This window comes from Nansenia antarctica, assembly GCF_963989245.1.
Source record: "Nansenia antarctica genome assembly, chromosome: 19".
Lineage (NCBI taxonomy): Eukaryota > Metazoa > Chordata > Actinopteri > Argentiniformes > Microstomatidae > Nansenia > Nansenia antarctica.
Window position 1 is genome coordinate 23,759,030 of NC_137692.1, and position 19,408 is coordinate 23,778,437.

Here is a 19,408-nt window from a genome sequence, read left to right on the forward strand (position 1 = left end):
TATTTTATTTTTACACTTTGTTGTTAACAGTCATTCATAACTTAGCCTTTTGTTTATGTTCTTACTCATTGACAGTTCCAACCCTTTCAGTAACCAGTTTTTTTGCTCGCTCAGTGTGCCATTTCTGATGTTTTTAATATGATAACTGCCTGGTAAAGCTTGTGGTGGCTGTTAATTGCCTGTAAAAGCTATGGAAATTCAGGTTTCTGTAATCATATCATTTGTAAAGTGCATTGGTAAGATCAAGAATGGCTATTTGGAAAACCAGGAAAAGTCCAATACTTGTCCCCTACCTAGAGGCATTTCCATCTCCTTTTCACACATAATTTGTTACAACGTGCTCCTGTTTCAGGCCTGACAAGTGCCAATTTATGCCACAATCTACAGCTCAGTAATCACGTTATTATCTTCACCTTTTCATCCATTCTTCCAGCTTATGTAAGCCTGTTGCCTATGTAATCTAGTTCTTTTATTTTATGATTTAATTTTGTCAATCATACCTTATAAATATCTAAAGTATTGTATTTTTGTAACCATGTCTTAAGTCATTCATTACCTTGTATGAGGTAAGGGGATGGCAGTCAACTGCTCATTGGAAAATTGTTGTGGTTATCAAAAAATGTGCCATTGTATTATAACACTATATTCTTTCAAGACAGTTGAGATGACCTTTTTATTTTCTGTAGCATGTAATGTGTTAAGATAATAGTAAATAAAGTCAATGCCTAAAATGAACAGAATTGACCTGTTATTGAAGTATAGCTTTTTGGGGATCGAGTATGGGTCACATTGTCTGGGTCACATTGTCAAACACTGTACACAGTATTACAAGAAAACATTGATTATACATCACAGCAGATAGGCTGTATGACAGGTTTAACACACTAATGTCATTTACACAAAACCCACCAAAATTGGACCAACACAGGAGTGTTGCTGGTATCATAAGTGCATATTTTCTATGAGTTCTTTTTTTCTTCTTTTTTTTTTACATAATCTGATCCATTAGGTGTTTATTAATGCCTGTGTGGTGTTATTTTTAAAATGTTGAGTTAGTAATTTTTGAGTTAGTAATTCATAAAATACAACGGTTCCATCAACTGGTCATTCTAAAAAACAAATTGGCACATTCATTGTATCATGTCAGAAATTGCATCATGTCAGAAATAGGGTTGACAGACAATCTTCATTATCATACATAGAGAGGGAGTGAGGGGTGTGGCTGTGTTCGGAATAGCATACTAGCATACTACTCATACTAGATATGACGTAGATTTTGAGTATGTAGTGCGTTCACACTGTATAGTATGCGAGATTTGAGTATGCAAGAAATGTATACTAGATTTTCGGTCGGCTGGTTTTCGCATACTTATTATGAATTTAGTAAGCAGTATGCAGTTAGTAAATTGAGTATGCTAGTATGCCATTTCGAACACAGCCATAGAGAGGGGTGTGTGTATGTGTGTGTGTGAGTGGTGTGATAAGGACGCTACGGGTACCCGGATGGAATAGAACGTTCACGCCATCTTTTCCTCCCGTTCCTCCCGTCCGTACAGCAGCGCGAGACCAGCGGGTGTGTGAGGGTGAAACGCGCTGTCACTCAAACTCAAAGCCGTTGGATTTCCAGGAACCTGTTTCGACGACGCGAAAATTGTGACGAAAATCGACTCGCCTTGTTTCGCAAATTTGACCGTTTTAAATCAAAACTATCCTCCTAAATTAACTCTATACTACACAACATGGGCGACCGGGAGGACTTAGTGTACCAGGCGAAGCTCGCCGAGCAGGCGGAGAGATACGACGGTAAGAGAGAGACACGATTTATTTTGTTAAATAAATTCGATTCCATTTTTTTCCCCAGCTCCGCCTCAGCCAGCTAGCTTACGTTAGCTTAGCATAAGCTAGCCTCCACAGCTAGCCTTTCCCCTCCTCCCTCTTCACCAGGCTAAACCAGGCTAAACCAGCTAACTAAACTAAACGTTATCTATCCTACGTTAACTGACCGATTATAAGCTAGCTAGCTTGCTAACTATACCATTAATAAAGAGACCTATACCAGTGAACGCTGAGGAGATTGTGGGATGAGACAAAATGGCGGATCTGGGCTGACAGTTAGCTTGTGTGGCTATCTGGGCAATGCAGGGGTTAGCTCTCTCCTAACCACAGCCAGATCCATATCCAGGGTTTCAGGCTAAATCCATATCTATCTATAATCTGATATGTTGCGATGTTTGCACATGTACTTGATCATGCTTGTCATGTAAACGTTAGCTGAGCTGGCTAATCTGGCTAGCTGTCAAATTAGATAGTAGCCACCTAAAGCTTTCTGGTTCTGGTTATGGTCAAGGCAAGCTAACCTATAAGGTCGGACGAGGAGGGTTCGTTCTGTTGTAGTGTTCGTGTTCTAGTGTTCCCTAGAGCTAGAACACTCTAACACTTTAACACTAGGACAGAACACAACACTAGAACGCTAGAACACTCCAACACTGGAACACTAGAACAGAACACTAGAACAGAACACTAGAACAGAACACAACACTAGAACACTAGAACTAGAACACTAGAACACTAGAACTAGAACACTAGAACACCAGAACTAGAACTAGAACTAGAACACTAGAACTAGAACACTAGAACTAGAACAATAGAACTAGACCACTAGAACTAGAACACTAGAACTAGAACACTAGAACAATAGAACTAGAACACTAGAACAAGAACACTAGAACACTAGAACACTAGAACTAGAACACTAGAGCACTAGAACACCAGAACACTAGAACTAGAACACTAGAACTAGAACACTAGAACAGAACACTACAACTAGAACACTAGAACTAGAACACTACAACTAGAACACTAGAACACTATAGCACTAGAACAGAACACTAGAACTAGAACACTAGAACAGAACACTAGAACTAGAACACTAGAACACTAGAACTAGAACACTAGAACACTAGAACTAGAACACTAGAACTAGAACACTAGAACTAGAACACTAGAACAGAACACTAGAACACTAGAACTAGAACAGAACACTAGAACTAGAACACTAGAACTAGAACACTAGAACACTAGAACTAGAACACTAGAACACTAGAACCAGAACACTAGAACCAGAACACTAGAACCAGAACACTAGAACTAGAACACTAGAACCAGAACACTAGAACACTAGAACCAGAACACTAGAACTAGAACACTAGAACACTAGAACAGAACACTAGAACTAGAACACTAGAACAGAACACTAGAACAGAACACTAACACTAGAACACTAGAACTAGAACACTAGAACAGAAAACTAGAACACTAGAAACATTCATTCTCTTTTCTAGTTCTAGTGTTCTAGTGTTCTGTTCTAGTGTTCTAGTTCTAGTGTTCTGTTCTAGTGTTCTAATTCTAGTGTTCTAGTTCTAGTGTTCTGTTCTAGTGCTATAGTGTTCTAGTGTTCTAGTTCTAGTGTTCTAGTGTTCTAGTTCTAGTGGTCTAGTGTTCTGTTCTAGTGTTCTGTTCTAGTGTTAGTGTTCTAGTGTTAGTGTTCTGTTCCAGTGTTCTAGTGTTCTAGTGTTCTAGTTCTAGTGTTCTGTTCTAGTGTTCTAGTTCTAGTGTTCTAGTGTTAGTGTTCTGTTCCAGTGTTCTAGTGTTCTGTTTTTGTTCTAGTGTTCTAGTGTTCTGTTCTAGTGTTCTAGTGTTCTGTTCTAGTGTTCTAGACTTCTAGTGTTCTAGTTCTAGTGTTCTAGTGTTCTGTTCCAGTGTTCTAGTGTTCTAGTGTTCTAGTTCTAGTGTTCTAGTGTTCTAGTTCTAGTGTTCTAGTTCTAGTGTTCTAGTTCTAGTGTTCTAGTTCTAGTGTTCTAGTGTTCTAGTTCTAGTTCTAGTGTTCGAGTGTTCTGTTCTGTTCTAGTGTTCTAGTTCTAGTGTTCTAGTTCTAGTGTTCTAGTGTTCTAGTTCTAGTTCTAGTGTTCGAGTGTTCTGTTCTAGTTCTAGTGTTCTGTTCTAGTGTTCTAGTGCCGATCACGTTCTGGTTCTGTTCGGACTGTCAGTGTGTCTGTGCGTCAACGGGGCTGAGGAGGAAGCTGTTTTTAGAGGGGTGATTATAGGGCGTGATTTTATGTCAGTGCAGTTATGGGACTGTGCTGTGGGGCCATATGCAGTATGAACCATTTAGGTAGGCTGGGCTGGGGTCCTAACAGAAGATCCCAGGTGAAACAGACTCATTTTAGAATACATGATGTTGAGAATGTTAAATGAATGAACCAGGTAGGTAGTAAGAAGTAAAGACACTGTGTATATATATAGTAATGTCATTTACCTAATATTATTAGATAACAGATTTGACCCTTATCTCTCTCTCTCTCTCTCTCTCTCTCTCTCTCTCTCTCTCTCTCTCTCTCTCTCTCTCTGTCTCTCTCTCTCTCTCTCTGTCTCTGTTCCCCCCCAACAGAAATGGTGGAATCCATGAAGAAAGTTGCGGGCATGGACGTCGAGCTCACAGTAGAAGAGAGGAACCTCCTATCAGTGGCCTACAAGAACGTGATCGGAGCCAGGAGAGCCTCCTGGAGGAAATCAGCAGTATCGAACAGAGGGAAGAAAGCAAGGGAGGAGAGGACAAACTGAAAATGATCCGGGAATACAGGCAAACGGTACGGACGGGCCAGGAGTCATGAGTCATACTTACTACTCTAGTAGAGTGGGGGAGAGAGAGAGAGAGAGAGAGAGAGAGAGAGAGAGAGAGAGAGAGAGAGAGAGAGAGAGAGAGAGAGAGAGGAGAGAGAGAGAGAGAGAGAGAGAGAGAGAGAGAGAGAGAGAGAGAGAGAGAGAGAGAGAGAGAGAGAGAGAGAGAGAGAGAGAGAGAGAGAGAGAGAGAGAGAGAGAGAGAGAGAGAGAGAGAGAGAGAGAGAGAGAGAGGAGAAGAGAGAGAGAGAAAGAGAGAGAGAGAGAGAGAGAGAGAGAGAGAGAGAGAGAGAGAGAGAGAGAGAGAGAGAGAGAGAGAGAGAGAGAGAGAGAGAGAGAGAGAGAGAGAGAGAGAGAGAGAGAGAGAGAGAGAGAGAGAGAGAGAGAGAGAGAGAGAGAGAGAGAGAGAGAGAGAGAGAGAGAGAGAGAGAGAGAGAGAGAGAGAGAGAGAGAGAGAGAGAGAGAGAGAGAGAGAGAGAGAGAGAGAGAGAGAGAGAGAGAGAGAGAGAGAGAGATCAGACCCAGACATGGGAGAGGCTGCTTAACTGTTAATGCTGAGTGGCTGTTCGTAAGAGCTACTGTGAGGCGTGTAGCTAGGCAGTACGCAGTGGGGGGGGAATGTTTTTTATTTACATTTGTTAATGATGTGGCAAGTAAAAAAGTAAGTGAACCCTTTGGAATTACCTACATTTATGTGTAAATGTGTCTTAAAATATGGTCTGATCTTCATCTAAGTTACGATAATGAACAAACGCAATCTGTTTTCACTAATAACACACATTATTGTATTGTCCTTGTCCGTATTGAATACGTCATGCAAACATTCACAGTGTAGGTTGGGAAAAAGTGATGTGAACCCCTAGGCTAATGACTTCTACAAAAGCTAGCAAACTATTCCAATCAATGAAATGAGATTGGAGGTGTCGGTTAGAGATACTTCAAACATTTTGAGTTTGCTAATTCACAAGAAGCATCTGCAGATGTGAGCCAATGAATTCTCACAAAAAAGAGATCTCAGAAGACCTACAATCAAGCATTGTTGCTTAATTCATCAGTCCACAGTTACACAAATTGTCTATAGATGGAGGCGATTTAGTACTGTGGCTAGTCTCCTTTGAAGTGGGCGCCCAGCCAAGATGACTCCAAAGACACAACGCAGAATTCTCACTGGGGGGGAAAGAACTCTAGAACCCTAGAGTAACAGCTAAAGGCTTGATGGAATCATTCAGTTGTTAAGTCTGACATCAAACGTGACGTTTAGCAATTTCCGGGTCCGAACCAGAAATTCCCTGTACCAGAGTACCAGTGTACTAAAGCACCAGAGTACCAGTGTACTAAAGCACCAGAGTACCAGTGTACTAAAGCACCAGAGTACCAGTGTACTAAAGCACCAGAGTACCAGTGTACTACAGCACCAGAGTACCAGTGTACTAAAGCACCAGAGTACCAGTGTACTACAGCGGTAGAATGACAGTTCAATCGTTTTTTTAGACTCGGATCTATTCATACAACAAGGGACACAGCAGCACTTTCCTGTTTTCCCCATATTTGTCAGCGTCTTTGAGCCTCGGAAAAGCGCTATATAAATATAATGAATTATTATTATTACTGAGGCATTTCGATGACAGCGCCTCAGCCAACTTTGGACCCGGAAACACGTCACGACTTAACAACCGAATTGGAGCTGGCTAACATCTCTGTTTATGAGTCTACCATAGGTAAAACATAGAACAGCCATGGTGTCCATGGCAGATCACCACAGAGGCAGCTGCTGCTCTCCCAAAAGAATCCATTGCAGTGCGCCTGATGTTTGCCAAAGAGCACCGTGACTCTACAACGCTACTGGGAAAATGTTTTGTGGACTGACGAAGCTACGGTTGAATTGTTCAGGAAGAACACACAGTACTACGTATGGTGTAAAAAAGGGCACGGCATACCAACATGAAAACATCATCCCAACAGGGAAGTACGGTGGAGGGGAGCATCATGATTTGGGGGCTGCTTAGCTGCCTCGGGCCTGGACAGCTTGCCTTCATCGAGGGGGAAATGAATTCCCCAGTTCCTCCAGGTATCCTACACCTACAGGATAACGTCAGGGTGTGGCTGTCGGCCAGCTGAAGCTCAGTAGAAGTTAGGTGATGCAGCAGGACAATGACCCACATTGAAGTACCGTAAATCTACAGAATGCCTTTTTGAAGTTGCCTCGTCAGAGCCCAGAACCATAACTAGGGATGCTCCGATCTGGATTTTTGGGGCCGATACCGATCACCGATTTTTTTCCTCAAGATCAACCGATACCGATTTTTTTTAAAATACATAACTGTAGGCCTACTGACTGGATAGCCTACATATTTTTTGCTTTTTAGACAAAAGTTTTGATCCATTAGGCACCAAGCAAACGCAGACCCATTTTTATGGCATAGTAAAGGTCTGGCCTATCACCCAGTTAGGGCCTGAAGCCCAAGTCAGTCGATATGGCTGTATAAAAGACATCATAAACGTGGCCTTCATGGTTTACATACTGTTACGTCCTCCTATGTTTTCTGTTCAGTTATCTGTCTTCCCCAGGAAAAAAATAAAAATAAATCGGTTTTTGCGATCGGCCATTTTTGCTGATCACCGATCGAGTCATTTGGAGTGAAATCGGCCGATTTAAATCGGTGGCCGATAAATCGGAGCATCCCTAACCATAACCCAATAGAGATGCTGTGGCATGACCTCAAGAGAGACATCCTAAGAATATGGCTGAGCTGAAACAGTTCTGGAAGGAAGAACGGTCCTGCTCCTCCTAGATGTTATTGCTGCCAAAGGAGGTTCGACCAGTTATTAAATCCAAGGGTTCACTTACTTTTTCCCACTAGCGCTGTGAATGTTCAATGGGATGTGTTCAATAAAGACATTATGTTTGTGTTTTATTAGCTTAAGCACATTGTGTTTGTCTATACTTGTGACTTAGATGAAGATCAGATCACATTTTATGACCAATTAATGCAGAAAACCAGGTAATTCCAAAGGGTCCACATCCACTTTTTCTTGCCACTGTATGAGAATGAATTTGATTCAAGTTTATTGTTACGTCACATTACACAAGTGTGAGAGAGTAAAATTCTTAGGCTTCGGTTCTTGACATTGCAGCACAAGGCAATAAGCATAATTCAAGATAATTCTGTAATCTTGTTTTCAATCATTGTAAAGCGCTTTGAGTTGCATCCGTGTACGAAAGGCGCTATATAAATAAAGTTTCACTTCACTTCACTTCACATAATAATAAAAAAGTTACAATAGTACAGGACATAAGAGACAAATAAGATAAGTGCTGCCACCACGTGTATGGCTCAGTTGATGCTTGTGTTATCGTCAAGGTGTGTAACATCGTCAGTGTTATCGTCAAGGTGGTAATTAGTGATTTTTTAAATTGAATTATAATTTTTTGTCTGCAGGTTGAGAACGAGCTGAAGGCGATCTGTAACGACATTCTGGATGTACTGGACAAGCACCTCATCCCAGCTGCTAACACAGGAGAATCGAAGGTCTTCTACTACAAAATGTAAGAGTCTCTCTGTCCTCCTCTCCTCATTGGTTCATAGGTGCATAGGTGTCGTGTTGGGGGTGACTAATACCTTTTTAATTGTTGATATAGCAGACCAGTCCTGTGATTTTCCCTTACTCATGAATTCAATATTCTTATAGCATGATGTTGATTCTCCCCAGGACTGAGTGACACTCTAGCTAGGCTCCTCAAACTCAACTCAAGGAGTATCGATCATATGCACAGGACACAGGATGTCCAATTGTACAAATGAAATGCTGACTTTGCAAACTTCCTCTTGCAAAAGTGCAATATCAGGATGTACAGTAACAACAAAAATGGGCAATACGTGTAAATATGCAACTCAGGTCCTGCAGAGTGACTGTGTGCTGTGACATTTGTTCAAACCCGAGAATTAAAACACCTGTTTCAGTCACTCACCTCGTGATGAGCTTCAGCCCGATCCCAGGGGAATTGAAACAGTAGTGGAGGCAGAGAAATAGGAGGACAGGCTCATTGTAATGCATGGGGTAGTGGTGGCCTAGTGGAAAGTTAGTGAGTTGGACTGGTGATCAGAAGGTCATGAGTTCAAATCCCACCTGGGAACATCACCACTAATGTGCCTCTTGAGTAAATTACTCCAGGGAGAATGTCCCTGTAATCTGTAATCTCAAACTGTAAATTGCTTTGGATAAGCGTCTGCTAAAAGGTAAAAAATGTAAATGAAATAGAATGAGGAATGGTATCAAAACCACGTGAGCTCCATTCCACGAATTACAATGATCCCCATCCTCTGATTTCTACCAACCACTGATCTAGGAAACCTCTGTCTAAAACAAGCATTAGGTTGGGTACATAGCAGCGTTTTCTATGGGTCCTTTATTAAGACCACCACCACCCAACTGACCTAGGCCCCTCCCTCCCTTGTCTCCCCAGGAAGGGCGACTACCACAGGTATCTGGCCGAGTTCGCTACGGGCAACGACAGGAAGGAAGCTGCGGAGAACAGTCTGGTCGCCTACAAAGCTGCTAGCGACATCGCCATGATCGAGCTCCCGCCTACGCACCCCATCCGCCTGGGCCTCGCCCTCAACTTCTCTGTATTTTATTATGAAATCCTCAATTCACCCGACCGCGCCTGCAGGTGAGCGCCTCATCTCATGCGTCTCTTTTTTATTGATTTTTTAAATATATAATAATATGAATGGCTGCTGTTATGGTACTATGACCTGGTCTAAAGTCAGACTGACTTTCACTTCAAATATTGTTGTCAGCTAAGAGTTGTTTCAATGGACCTATCGCTAAGCCACGCACCAAAATAAAAATCGTCCAATCATATCACAGCAAAAGTCACTACAGGCCGAAAACTCGGACAAACAACTTGATTTTTGTAAGGTTCTTTTTTCCTGAGTGAGGCAGTCCCACTCATATTTGTCATTTAATTGGATGTTAGTGAAGATAGACAGGAAAGTCAGTAGAAGAGGAGGGCATGTCAGCAGGGCTGGATTTGAACCCATGCCGACAAGGGCATATATGTGCACTGTACAACACAGTGCTAGACCACTGGACCACCCCAGGCCACCTCATGTGTCTCCTTGATCATACATTTTTTGTTGAGAAACCATGCAGGGAAGAATTTCTCCATAACACTAAAGCCCGATTCGCATGGGACTAGTATTATCTAGTATTATCTCCTAAGCGTGATCAAAAGCCAAGAGAGAAATCGGCTGACCAACGAACATCTTGACCAGTCAACTCAACATGTTTAGTGTGCAGCAAATTATAATAGGCTACCTGCAACATATCTACACCAAAATAAACCAATTAACAATATGCCTTTCTAGAGTAGGTGTTTAACAGCTGTTAAAGGGAGAAATGGATGAGATGAGGCCAGTGACTTCGTTAGGCCTCGAGGCTCGAGCCCCCAATGTCTTCTGAATAACCCCGGATCTCCGTACCCCCCCTTCCAGGCTGGAGGTTGGGGTGGCCCGCTATGAAAAGTAATTGAGGACCCCTGGAATAGGGGCCCACGGTGAATGTTTTGTGGATGATTCACCGCTTGATCGAAGGGTGATTTTTAGTGCAACAAAACTTTTGAGAAACTTACCCCATGCTGAAAATAATTCGCTTGGCACACGTGAAATAGTCAAAGATTAATTACCGGGATCTCCCCCAAAGAACTCTGTCACCTTGTTAATTAGGCATTAGCTAGGCAAACTGATATTTCGTTGACTAATTGTCTTTCTTTCTTTCTCGCTATGACGTCGGTGTCAAGAGAAAGTGTTATGTTCCTCAGTTATTCAGCGAGCACTTTGAGCTGCAACATTTGCACGATTACTTTAACTATACAAATACGAGTTGTTATTATTATTTTAGCTGAAATTTTACATTAAGAAACGCTTAAGTCTTGTTGGATAATGGAATCCAGCGCTGCCTTGTTCAAACTTCCTGACAAACAAACCTGTATGTTTAAAACCAGTAGGTTTCGCCTCGCAGCTTGCCGAAGGCTGAATTCCATAATGATAAACCTTTCTTTTCTTTTCTTTTCTTTTTTTCCTTTGCCCTCCCGGGTCGGTGAAGGCTGCGTTCAATGAGAAAGTGAAAGTGTTGCGTCCCTCAGTTAACCTTCTAGAACATTCTGACTAACACTAGAACAGCTGTGTCTTTTTACCTACTAAAAAAGCCGCCTCGAGGGGTCAAATGCTTGTAAAGTAGCCTGCTTCCTTCCTACACAGAAAAACTACAAAATAGCTTCATACTAGCTTATCCTGATGTGATTTTGAAAATGTAAGGATACTGGGTGGTAGAACGCACATATCTAGGACAAGTCATGAAAGGAGGGCCCTGAAATTTGATTGAGTGCAAAGATATAACATTTTTCTTTACTCACAGGGGTCAACAGCCATGGCTGTTCTAGTGTTAATAAACGCGAGTCTGTTTTGATAATTTAATCCAGAACTACCTTGTTCAAACCTCCTGGGTTTGAGAACCTTTTAAACCCTGCATCTTTCTCCCTCCTAGGTTGGCGAAGGCTGCGTTCGACGACGCCATTGCAGAACTGGACACGCTGAGTGAAGAAAGCTACAAGGACTCCACACTTATCATGCAGTTGTTACGTGACAACCTGACACTATGGACTTCAGACATGCAGGGCGACGGTAAGAGAGAGCCTAACCCTTCCTATGACTCCTACAGCATGTGACGTCTGAAGCTGACGATACGTGAAGAGAAACGTTACACTGTTTGATTTGGTTGGTTTTGGCTCAGTCTTTCGATCAGATTTTATTCTGGTTTTAAGTATATCTGCAATGTTAAGCAGTTCCCAGTGGGATCCATTCGGTTGTTAAGTCGTGACGTGTTTCCGGGTCCATCGTTGGCTGAGGCGCTCTCTTTGAAAGGCCTCAGTAATAATAATAATTCATTATATTTATATAGCGCTTTTCCGAGGCTCAAAGACGCTGACAAATATGGGGAAAACGGGAAAGTGCTGTGTCCCTTGTTGTATGAATAGATCCGAGTCTAAAAAACGATTGAACTGTCATTCTACCGCTGTAGTACACTGGTACTCTGGTGCAGGGAATTTCTGGTTTGGACCCGTAAATTGTAAAACGTCACGTTTGACGTCAGACTTCAGTGTTTCCTCCAGGATTTTTCACATTAGTGGCGGAGCGGTTGTTTTTCGCGCGCGGTGCGCCGAGCAATTTTTTTCCCGCGTGCACGCGCATAAAACGCTCACTGGCGCTCAAAACAAGGACGTAGTTTCACCAAAAACTAGAGGGTGGCAACAATTATAATTTCTTAAATAGCGGTTAAGTCATTAAAGCCGAGCAGGTGATTTTATATAGAAGGTGATCAAATACCAATATATCCTACAGCTGCAGCGGAACATGCGGAACGCGCATTACACACACACACAGAAAGATCAATACGAAGTAGGCCTACATGAGAGTACACGCACAAAACCGGCTAACGTTACTCCTTAACTGTTTACACAAGTAAAATCACAGTGTGACAGTCAGATGGAGCATTCGGTAAACAACAACAGCAAGGTAATGCTATCAGTTGAGTTAAAGAAAACCAACTCTTACCTTTGAGGACACCAACATGAGACCTGCTTACCCGTACCTCCGCCGTTCTGTTCGTGGTGATTTTAGAGGCAATAGATTATTTTTGCCCCGCGCTTATTGCTATGAATAGTTCGAAGCTAGGTGCTTGCACGTTAGGTGCGAGAATGCTCGGTTAACCCATTAGCGGGAACATTATTTGTTTCACAAAATAGGCTGATTTAATTGACCATGAACATCAGAGACATACATTACGAATGTTCATTTAAAATACTCTATACTGAGCACTGGTATAAGAACATGAACCAGAGAGAACAGCAGTAAATGCAATAACCCACAGTCGTCGCTGATTATGTTGCATTTTCGATTAGGATACGGGATTAAAGGCACCGGCGACGGGCTAAAAGAGAAATCCAAATGTCCCGCTAAATTCGGACCAATCACAAAACTGTTTTGAAAGCCTGTTGAGAGCGATTCAGTCTCGATTGCAGTGCGAACACAAACGACGAGGTTAATTGCAACATTGTAACATATTGTAAATAACTACGCCCTAAATCGTAACGAAATGTTGGTCTGGAAGCGGCCTAAATCTAGCTTCAATCTGCTTTTTTTCTGTTCTCCGGTCATAATAACTCGCTGCCTTTCTGCGCAGCCTGAATCAAAGTGGACTGTCTGAATCAATTAGTGGCGGAGGAAATTCATTCGTGGCGGCCCGCCACCAATAAATGCATATAGAGGAAACACTGGACTTACTTAACAACCGAATAGCTGTCGCATATTTTGGGTCCATTCCATCTTTAGCAGTCCTGGTTCCACCAATCAACTAGTAGCCAAGCCCTTGATGAGTTGAATCAGGTGGTTTTCTTCAGTGGTGTGGTCTAGGTGATACGCAGGACTACGCCGTATACCCACTAGGAAAGGCCAAGGATTTCCATATACCCACTTAAAAATGTGCAAGGATATGTAATGGCGTTTTGTGACAGAACTTTCACACTTTCATTCATAAAATTCACCCCGTCTGTGTTACGAAGCACTTGACTTTTGGACCATTGGGACTGACTATAGCGTCATATACCATCAACGGGGGGAGATGCGACATGAAAATATGTCAAAATGCAACACTATCATGCACAGATCAGCATTATAACATGTTAGATATATAACGTTAGACAGGGAGCGCATATTTATTTTTATGGCGTTCCGAAATTAACAATATAAGGCTGGGAGGGGAAAATCACAGTATACCCACTAGAAAAAAACTGGACTACACCACTGGTTTTCTTAGAGCTGGACTGGACTCCCATCAAAAATGTGAAGCCCCTGGGGGGGTCTTTGAGGAACACATTAGGAAATGGCAGGTTTGGCTTTTTCGCTATTTGGGCCTCGTCGCCCAAACTGAAACTGTGTAGTTCATTGAGGTGTGTGCTGCTATTTTGATTGAGTTTCAGCTTCCTAAAAGGTAGTTTTTTTTACCCCAACTTGACATCAATCATTTCCCGTGACGCTAACACATAATAATGACGTCCAAGTGTTTTATTCATATTCTGTTCTAGTCTTGTTTGGATTTGAACCACAGGTGCAATAGACAGACATTGTTTCGTGAGTTTAGAATGATAAGGTTCTATCTCCGTTTAGGGCAGTTCAGAGATATTGAGCGTCAAAGTTTTTACATTCCATTATGTTTTGTGAGATGGAACCTTTGTATTTTATTGATTACTAACTAAAACATTTATACATTTTAAAAATAACACCACACAGGCATTAATAAACACCTAATGGATCAGATTATGTAAAAAAAAAAACTCAATTTTTACCAAAAATGGAGATAGAACCTTATAATTCTAATGTGACAGTTTGTCTTCATATGAAATAAAGATATGTCTTATTTCTTTCTCTCTCTCTCTCTCTCTCTCACACTCACTCATCCTCTTCAACTAGTCGCTGGCCCCAGATTGAAGACCAAGACTAGTTGATTGTTTTTGGAGACAAGCATGTTAGGGCTGGTTTGGAACGAGTACCTGCACATCCACGCTAGCTTTAACAATACCAGAGTTGGAGGAACCCCGTCTGTTCCATCTCACACTTACTAATCATCCCGTCGTTCTCCACAGCGGTCCCGACTCTCTCCCCAAACCCCCGGGGTGCTTTCCCAGACACAGATCAAGCCTAGTCCTGTACTCAAAAATCACCCTTTTTCTTTCTTTTTTATTGTCAATGGTCATTGGTTACAACAGTCGTCATTACATTCAACATATCACAGTTCCTATGACCAAAGTCTTTTTTTTCTTTTTTATATTAAGTAAAGTAAAGACTAAACAAAAACAAAGAAAAAGCAATAGCGAGTGAACTTGGGGAGCTTTCATCTTACATATGATAGATTAGAATAGAAAATGATTCAAGAAAATAAACAAAATTACATCACCCTCTCATGTTCTTTTAACAGTTTAACAGAAATCTGACCTTACAGGTAAAACAATCACCCTTTTTCAGTAGAAAATCTACATTGAAGACTAGTAGGTTTTCATGTTTTTAGAAGAATAGGCTGAACAGTCTGTGTCTGGAACACCACCAGGCTCTCTCCAGTGTTTTACGGCTGTAGCCACGTTAACGTCCACCTCCAGTCTATTGACACATCTCTCCTTCTTTCTCTCTCTCTCTCTCTCTCTCTCTCTCTCTCTCTCTCTCTCTCTCTCTCTCTCTCTCTCTCTCTCTCGATCTCATTCCCTCTGTTGTAGAGGCTTAAAGGAGCAAAAAGCAACTGTTCATTGCCCCTAAACTGTACTTTTGTAAGTGTTCTAATCGCCTCTAGGCGTGTGATATTTTGACTTCCTGTCCACTCTCCTCACTTACTCACTGCTACACCCCCACTCCCCATGTTGGTCTGTGTCACAGCTGAGGAGCAGAGGCTGATGGGGTTGTTTTTTATTTTATTTTTTATATGGATGTTTGTTGTGCGGCTTAAAGAAATAAAGAAATCAGCTCATTGGGTAGTAGAACGCCGGGGAGGCTGATGGAGGTAGAAATCGGAGGACGGGGCTCATTGTGACGGATGGAATGAGGAATGGTATCAAACGTCATTCTGTGTCTCTATGCATTGCAACGAACCTTTCCTCTGGTTTGACTACCTCAGTCCCCTGGTAGAAAGTTAAAAGGGTCTGTAAGATTGACGTTTCTTCCTCGGGCCCTCAAGCGTTTGAGTAAGTTATGAGAGGTTTGTTCCTAGTAGAGTATGCTCTGAAGTTGCTTTGCGTGTGTGTCTGTACAGATGCTGCCTGATGGTTCAGTAGATAAAAGCTGATGGTTTGTAGCGTACTAATGGCACACCCTAACTAGCTGCAGATTGCAGTCAAGCACAGGTAATTTCAAGCTGGGAAAAAGAAAAAAAAAAGCATTTAGATTCACTCGTTTAGATTGGAGTTTCGGACTGTGTGACATCCATGGTTAATTTTTATTGCTTTATTAGTTAATGTGTATTACCTGCCTGGGTGGATTTTAGTGGTTTATGTTTCACTGCATGTACCTGGATGATTTAGTAACCCACTGATACCACCTGACCACCGGGCTCACTGGCTTGTTCACCTGCACCGCTCAAGGTTGTCGCTTCCATAGCCTGTAGTTGGATGACACTGTGTATGCGGGTTTTGGGACACTTTGGTTCGTTCCTGGACCCCAAACGATATAGTTTTGTAGCGTTGAATCTGATCACTGGGTATATAGTATCACGTGTCTGATGCTAAACAACGACTGACAGCTTTGTCCATCCTCACGTTGTGTCTGTCGTGTGTCTGTCGTGTGTCTGTCGTGTGTCTGTCGTGTGTCTGTCGTGTGTCTGTCGTGTGTCTGTCGTGTGTCTGTCGCGTGTCTGTCGTGTGTCTGTCGTGTGTCTGTCGTTCATCCACAGGTGAAGAACAGAACAAAGAGGCGCTGCAAGATGTGGAGGATGAAGCACCACCCCAGTGAGACGTCATCACAGCCAACAGACCCCGCCTCCACACTCCCCCATCCTCCCACCCCCCCCTGCCCCCCCGTTCCCCCAGGGGAGTCACCAACACGCCCAACTGACAGGGTAGCTCTCCTCCTCTCAGCTGCTCCAGACCCCCAGGGTTCAGGGAGTTAAATCAGTTTTTTTGTTTTTATTGTTTGTTTTTTTTTTGTTTTTTTTATTAGCCCTTTAATTAAATTCAAATATAAATACCACTTAATTGAGACGAATACACATTTTGGAAAAGGCAAAGATAAAAAAAAAATAGTCCCTGGATTATTGTATTTTCCTGGTACAACAAGCGGTTATGAAATGGTTATCGTTGTTTTCATAATTGTTTTTTGTTTTTTTTGTTGCTTTTCCTCAATATTTTTATCAGTTGCTGGATGTATTTTGAGAATTTTTTCTTAATGTAATTACAGAAATTAACTTTTATTACTGATATGTGGACTATTAGTTGTGAGAGCTGTAATATGTCTGTGTTAGTGAACCATCAGATGCAAATCATAATTATTATTATTATTATTACCTTTTGAGGGCAATTCTAAACAAAGTGCTCTTTTTGTTAACTTAGTTTTTTCAGAGGAAGTTTGGCAAAATTCTTGATATCCATGTGGAGCAAAACGCTTAACTTTTACACTGTAGTGATCCTGTCATGTTTTGTAGTGTTCTGGACTGTATCTTGTGCTGAAATACTGTAATGCGCACACACTTTTCTGATATCAGAGCTGGTAGCGTTTGTTTTTTTTAAAAGAGGGAGAAGAAAAAAAAAAAAGGATAATTGTCGCTTTTAGTTGTTGAAGACAAATCTCAATTGGCTTCTGTTGTGGAAATGAACAACGACAGAAGTGTAGATGATTCAAAGCCTGCATGAACTTTATGAGTTTTTCTCTCCGCTCCTTCTCCCCTCTTTTATACAGCTCTTCATTTTCTCTTTCCCTCCTCCCTTGTTTTTCGTTTTGCTTCATTGTGTGTAACTTCAAGCTAATTTGTACTACTGGATATCTGACCGGAGCCACAGGTAGAGATCTGTTTTGTTCTTATTGAAACACAGCATGGAATTAACATTAAACAATCTAAATTAAACGTTCCAAAGTGTCCGTCTTCTTTTTATTGACTGGTGTAAAACAATTTAGTGTCTTGTAACTTAGTGTTTTGTTGACTATTTTATAATAATCGTTTGTATGTGTGAGTGAAGCTATGGAATTATGGCTGTCCGTCCCAACACATGTTCAGAAGTGACCCATGAAATAAGCCCTGTCTGGGGCCTGGATGCCTGCCAGTGTATTTTGGGAGGGCCCGGTGAAGTCATTGTCACTTGAAACCCAGTGGAGGGAGGGAGGGAGGCGGCACCCATTGGATGGAACAGGGGATTTCCCATGTGCTAGGGAGAGATGGAGAGAGAGGTGTGGAGGTAGAAATCGGAGGACGGACTGGGCTCATTGTAATGCATGGAATGGAATAAGCCGGGGATGGTGTCAACATTCAACGTTCCATGTGTTGCAATGAGCCCGTCCTCCGATTTCTACCTCCACCAGCCTCCCCTGCGCTCTATCTACTGAACTGCTTTCTTCAAGCCTCCTTATCAATAAATAAATAAATAATGTGATAGGGTGTAGCAGTGAGGAGAACAAAAGAGAGGGGTAAAATGACATATGGTGGATATGAGAACAATCCAGTTGTAATCCCTATTGTATTAATGACCAAAAACTGTTTGGAGTGAGTCAGGAAATTCAAAATGACAAGCACCACCACCCATAACTTCATCTATGCACTGACATTGCACTAACATTGATACCTGTTAGTGCTCTTGGTCTACTGTACTTCAAACAACATTTACTCAACACAAACTGGGCAGGTTTCTTAAGCTTCATAGCTTCTATTACACATAGTGAATAGACCTGTTGTGAATCTGATTGTACAGTTCGTGATGTTAGAATTATAAGGTTCTATCTCCATTTCTGGTCAAAATTGAGTTTTTTTACATAATCTGATGTAAAAAAGGTGTTTATTAATGCCTGTGTGGTGTTATTTTTAAAATGTTTACATTTTTTAGTTAGTAATTCATAAAATACAACGGTTCCATCTCACAAAACATAATGGAATGTAAAAACGTTGACGCTCAATATCTCTGAACTGCCCTAAACGGAGATAGAACCTTATCATTCTAAGCTCACGACAGTAAATAGACCTGTTGTGAATCTGATTGTACAGTAAGTGTATCAGTGTATCAGGGGAGGCTGGTGGAGGTAGAAATCAGAAGAAGGCAGCGGGCTCATTGTAATGCATGGGAGGTAATGAGGAATCGTATCAAACGTATCAAACCCTCCAGCTTTCGAGGGTCCACTGGCAGTTCAAAGCAATAGATCGACTTTGATGGACAGGTGACCAAGCTACATCATGAGAGAACAATATAAATGATAAATATTCATGAAAAGTGAATTTCTATGGTCTGTTGCTAATTTGCGTGATAATAATCCCAATCTTTGTATGTCATCTGATGTCTGAGGTTGTGTATTACACACTGGAATACTCTTTCTCTCCTCCCTCTCTCTTGTCTTCCTCCTCCTCCCTCTCTCTCCTCCTCCTCCTCCCTCTCTCTTGTCCTCCTCCTTCTCCCTCTCTCTTCTCCTCCTCCTCCCTCTCTCTCGTCCTCCTCCTCCCTCTCTCTTCTCCTCCTCCTCCCTCTCTCTTCTCCTCCTCCTCCTCCTCCATCTCTCTTCTCCTCCTCCTCCTCCCTCTCTCGTCCTCCTCCTCCCTCTCTCTTGTCCTCCTCCTCCCACTCTCTCTTCACCTCCTCCTCCCACTCTCTTGTCCTCCTCCTCCTCCCTCTCTCTTCTCCTCCTCCTCCTCCTCCTCCCTCTCTCTTCTCCTCCTCCTCCCACTCTCTTATCGTCCTCCTCCTCCCTCTCTCTTGTCCTCCTCCTCCCTCTCTCTTGTCCTCCTCCTCCCTCTCTCTCTCTTATCGTCCTCCTCCTCCCTCTCTCTTGTCCTCCTCCTCCCTCTCTCTTGTCCTCCTCCTCCCTCTCTCTCTCTTATCCTCCTCCTCCTCCATCTCTTTCTTGTCCTCTCTTCTCTTTCTTCCCTCCTCTGTGAGATCAGTCCTCCTTCACTCCCAGATCAATTTCAGTCTTAAATGACATGATCATAGTGACGT

General features: G+C 42.2%; 1 protein-coding gene across 1 annotated transcript; it reads left to right on the forward strand.

The window, feature by feature from the left end:
* Positions 1-1,587: 1,587 nt before the first annotated feature.
* Positions 1,588-17,060, forward strand: ywhae1 (tyrosine 3-monooxygenase/tryptophan 5-monooxygenase activation protein, epsilon polypeptide 1). The gene is given in 7 exon segments (XM_080548761.1): positions 1,588-1,803; positions 4,448-4,564; positions 4,567-4,646; positions 8,118-8,224; positions 9,143-9,349; positions 11,227-11,363; positions 16,171-17,060. Coding segments are annotated over 7 exon segments (771 nt in total). The 5' UTR covers positions 1,588-1,739; the 3' UTR covers positions 16,230-17,060.
* The last annotated feature ends 2,348 nt before the right edge of the window (positions 17,061-19,408 follow it).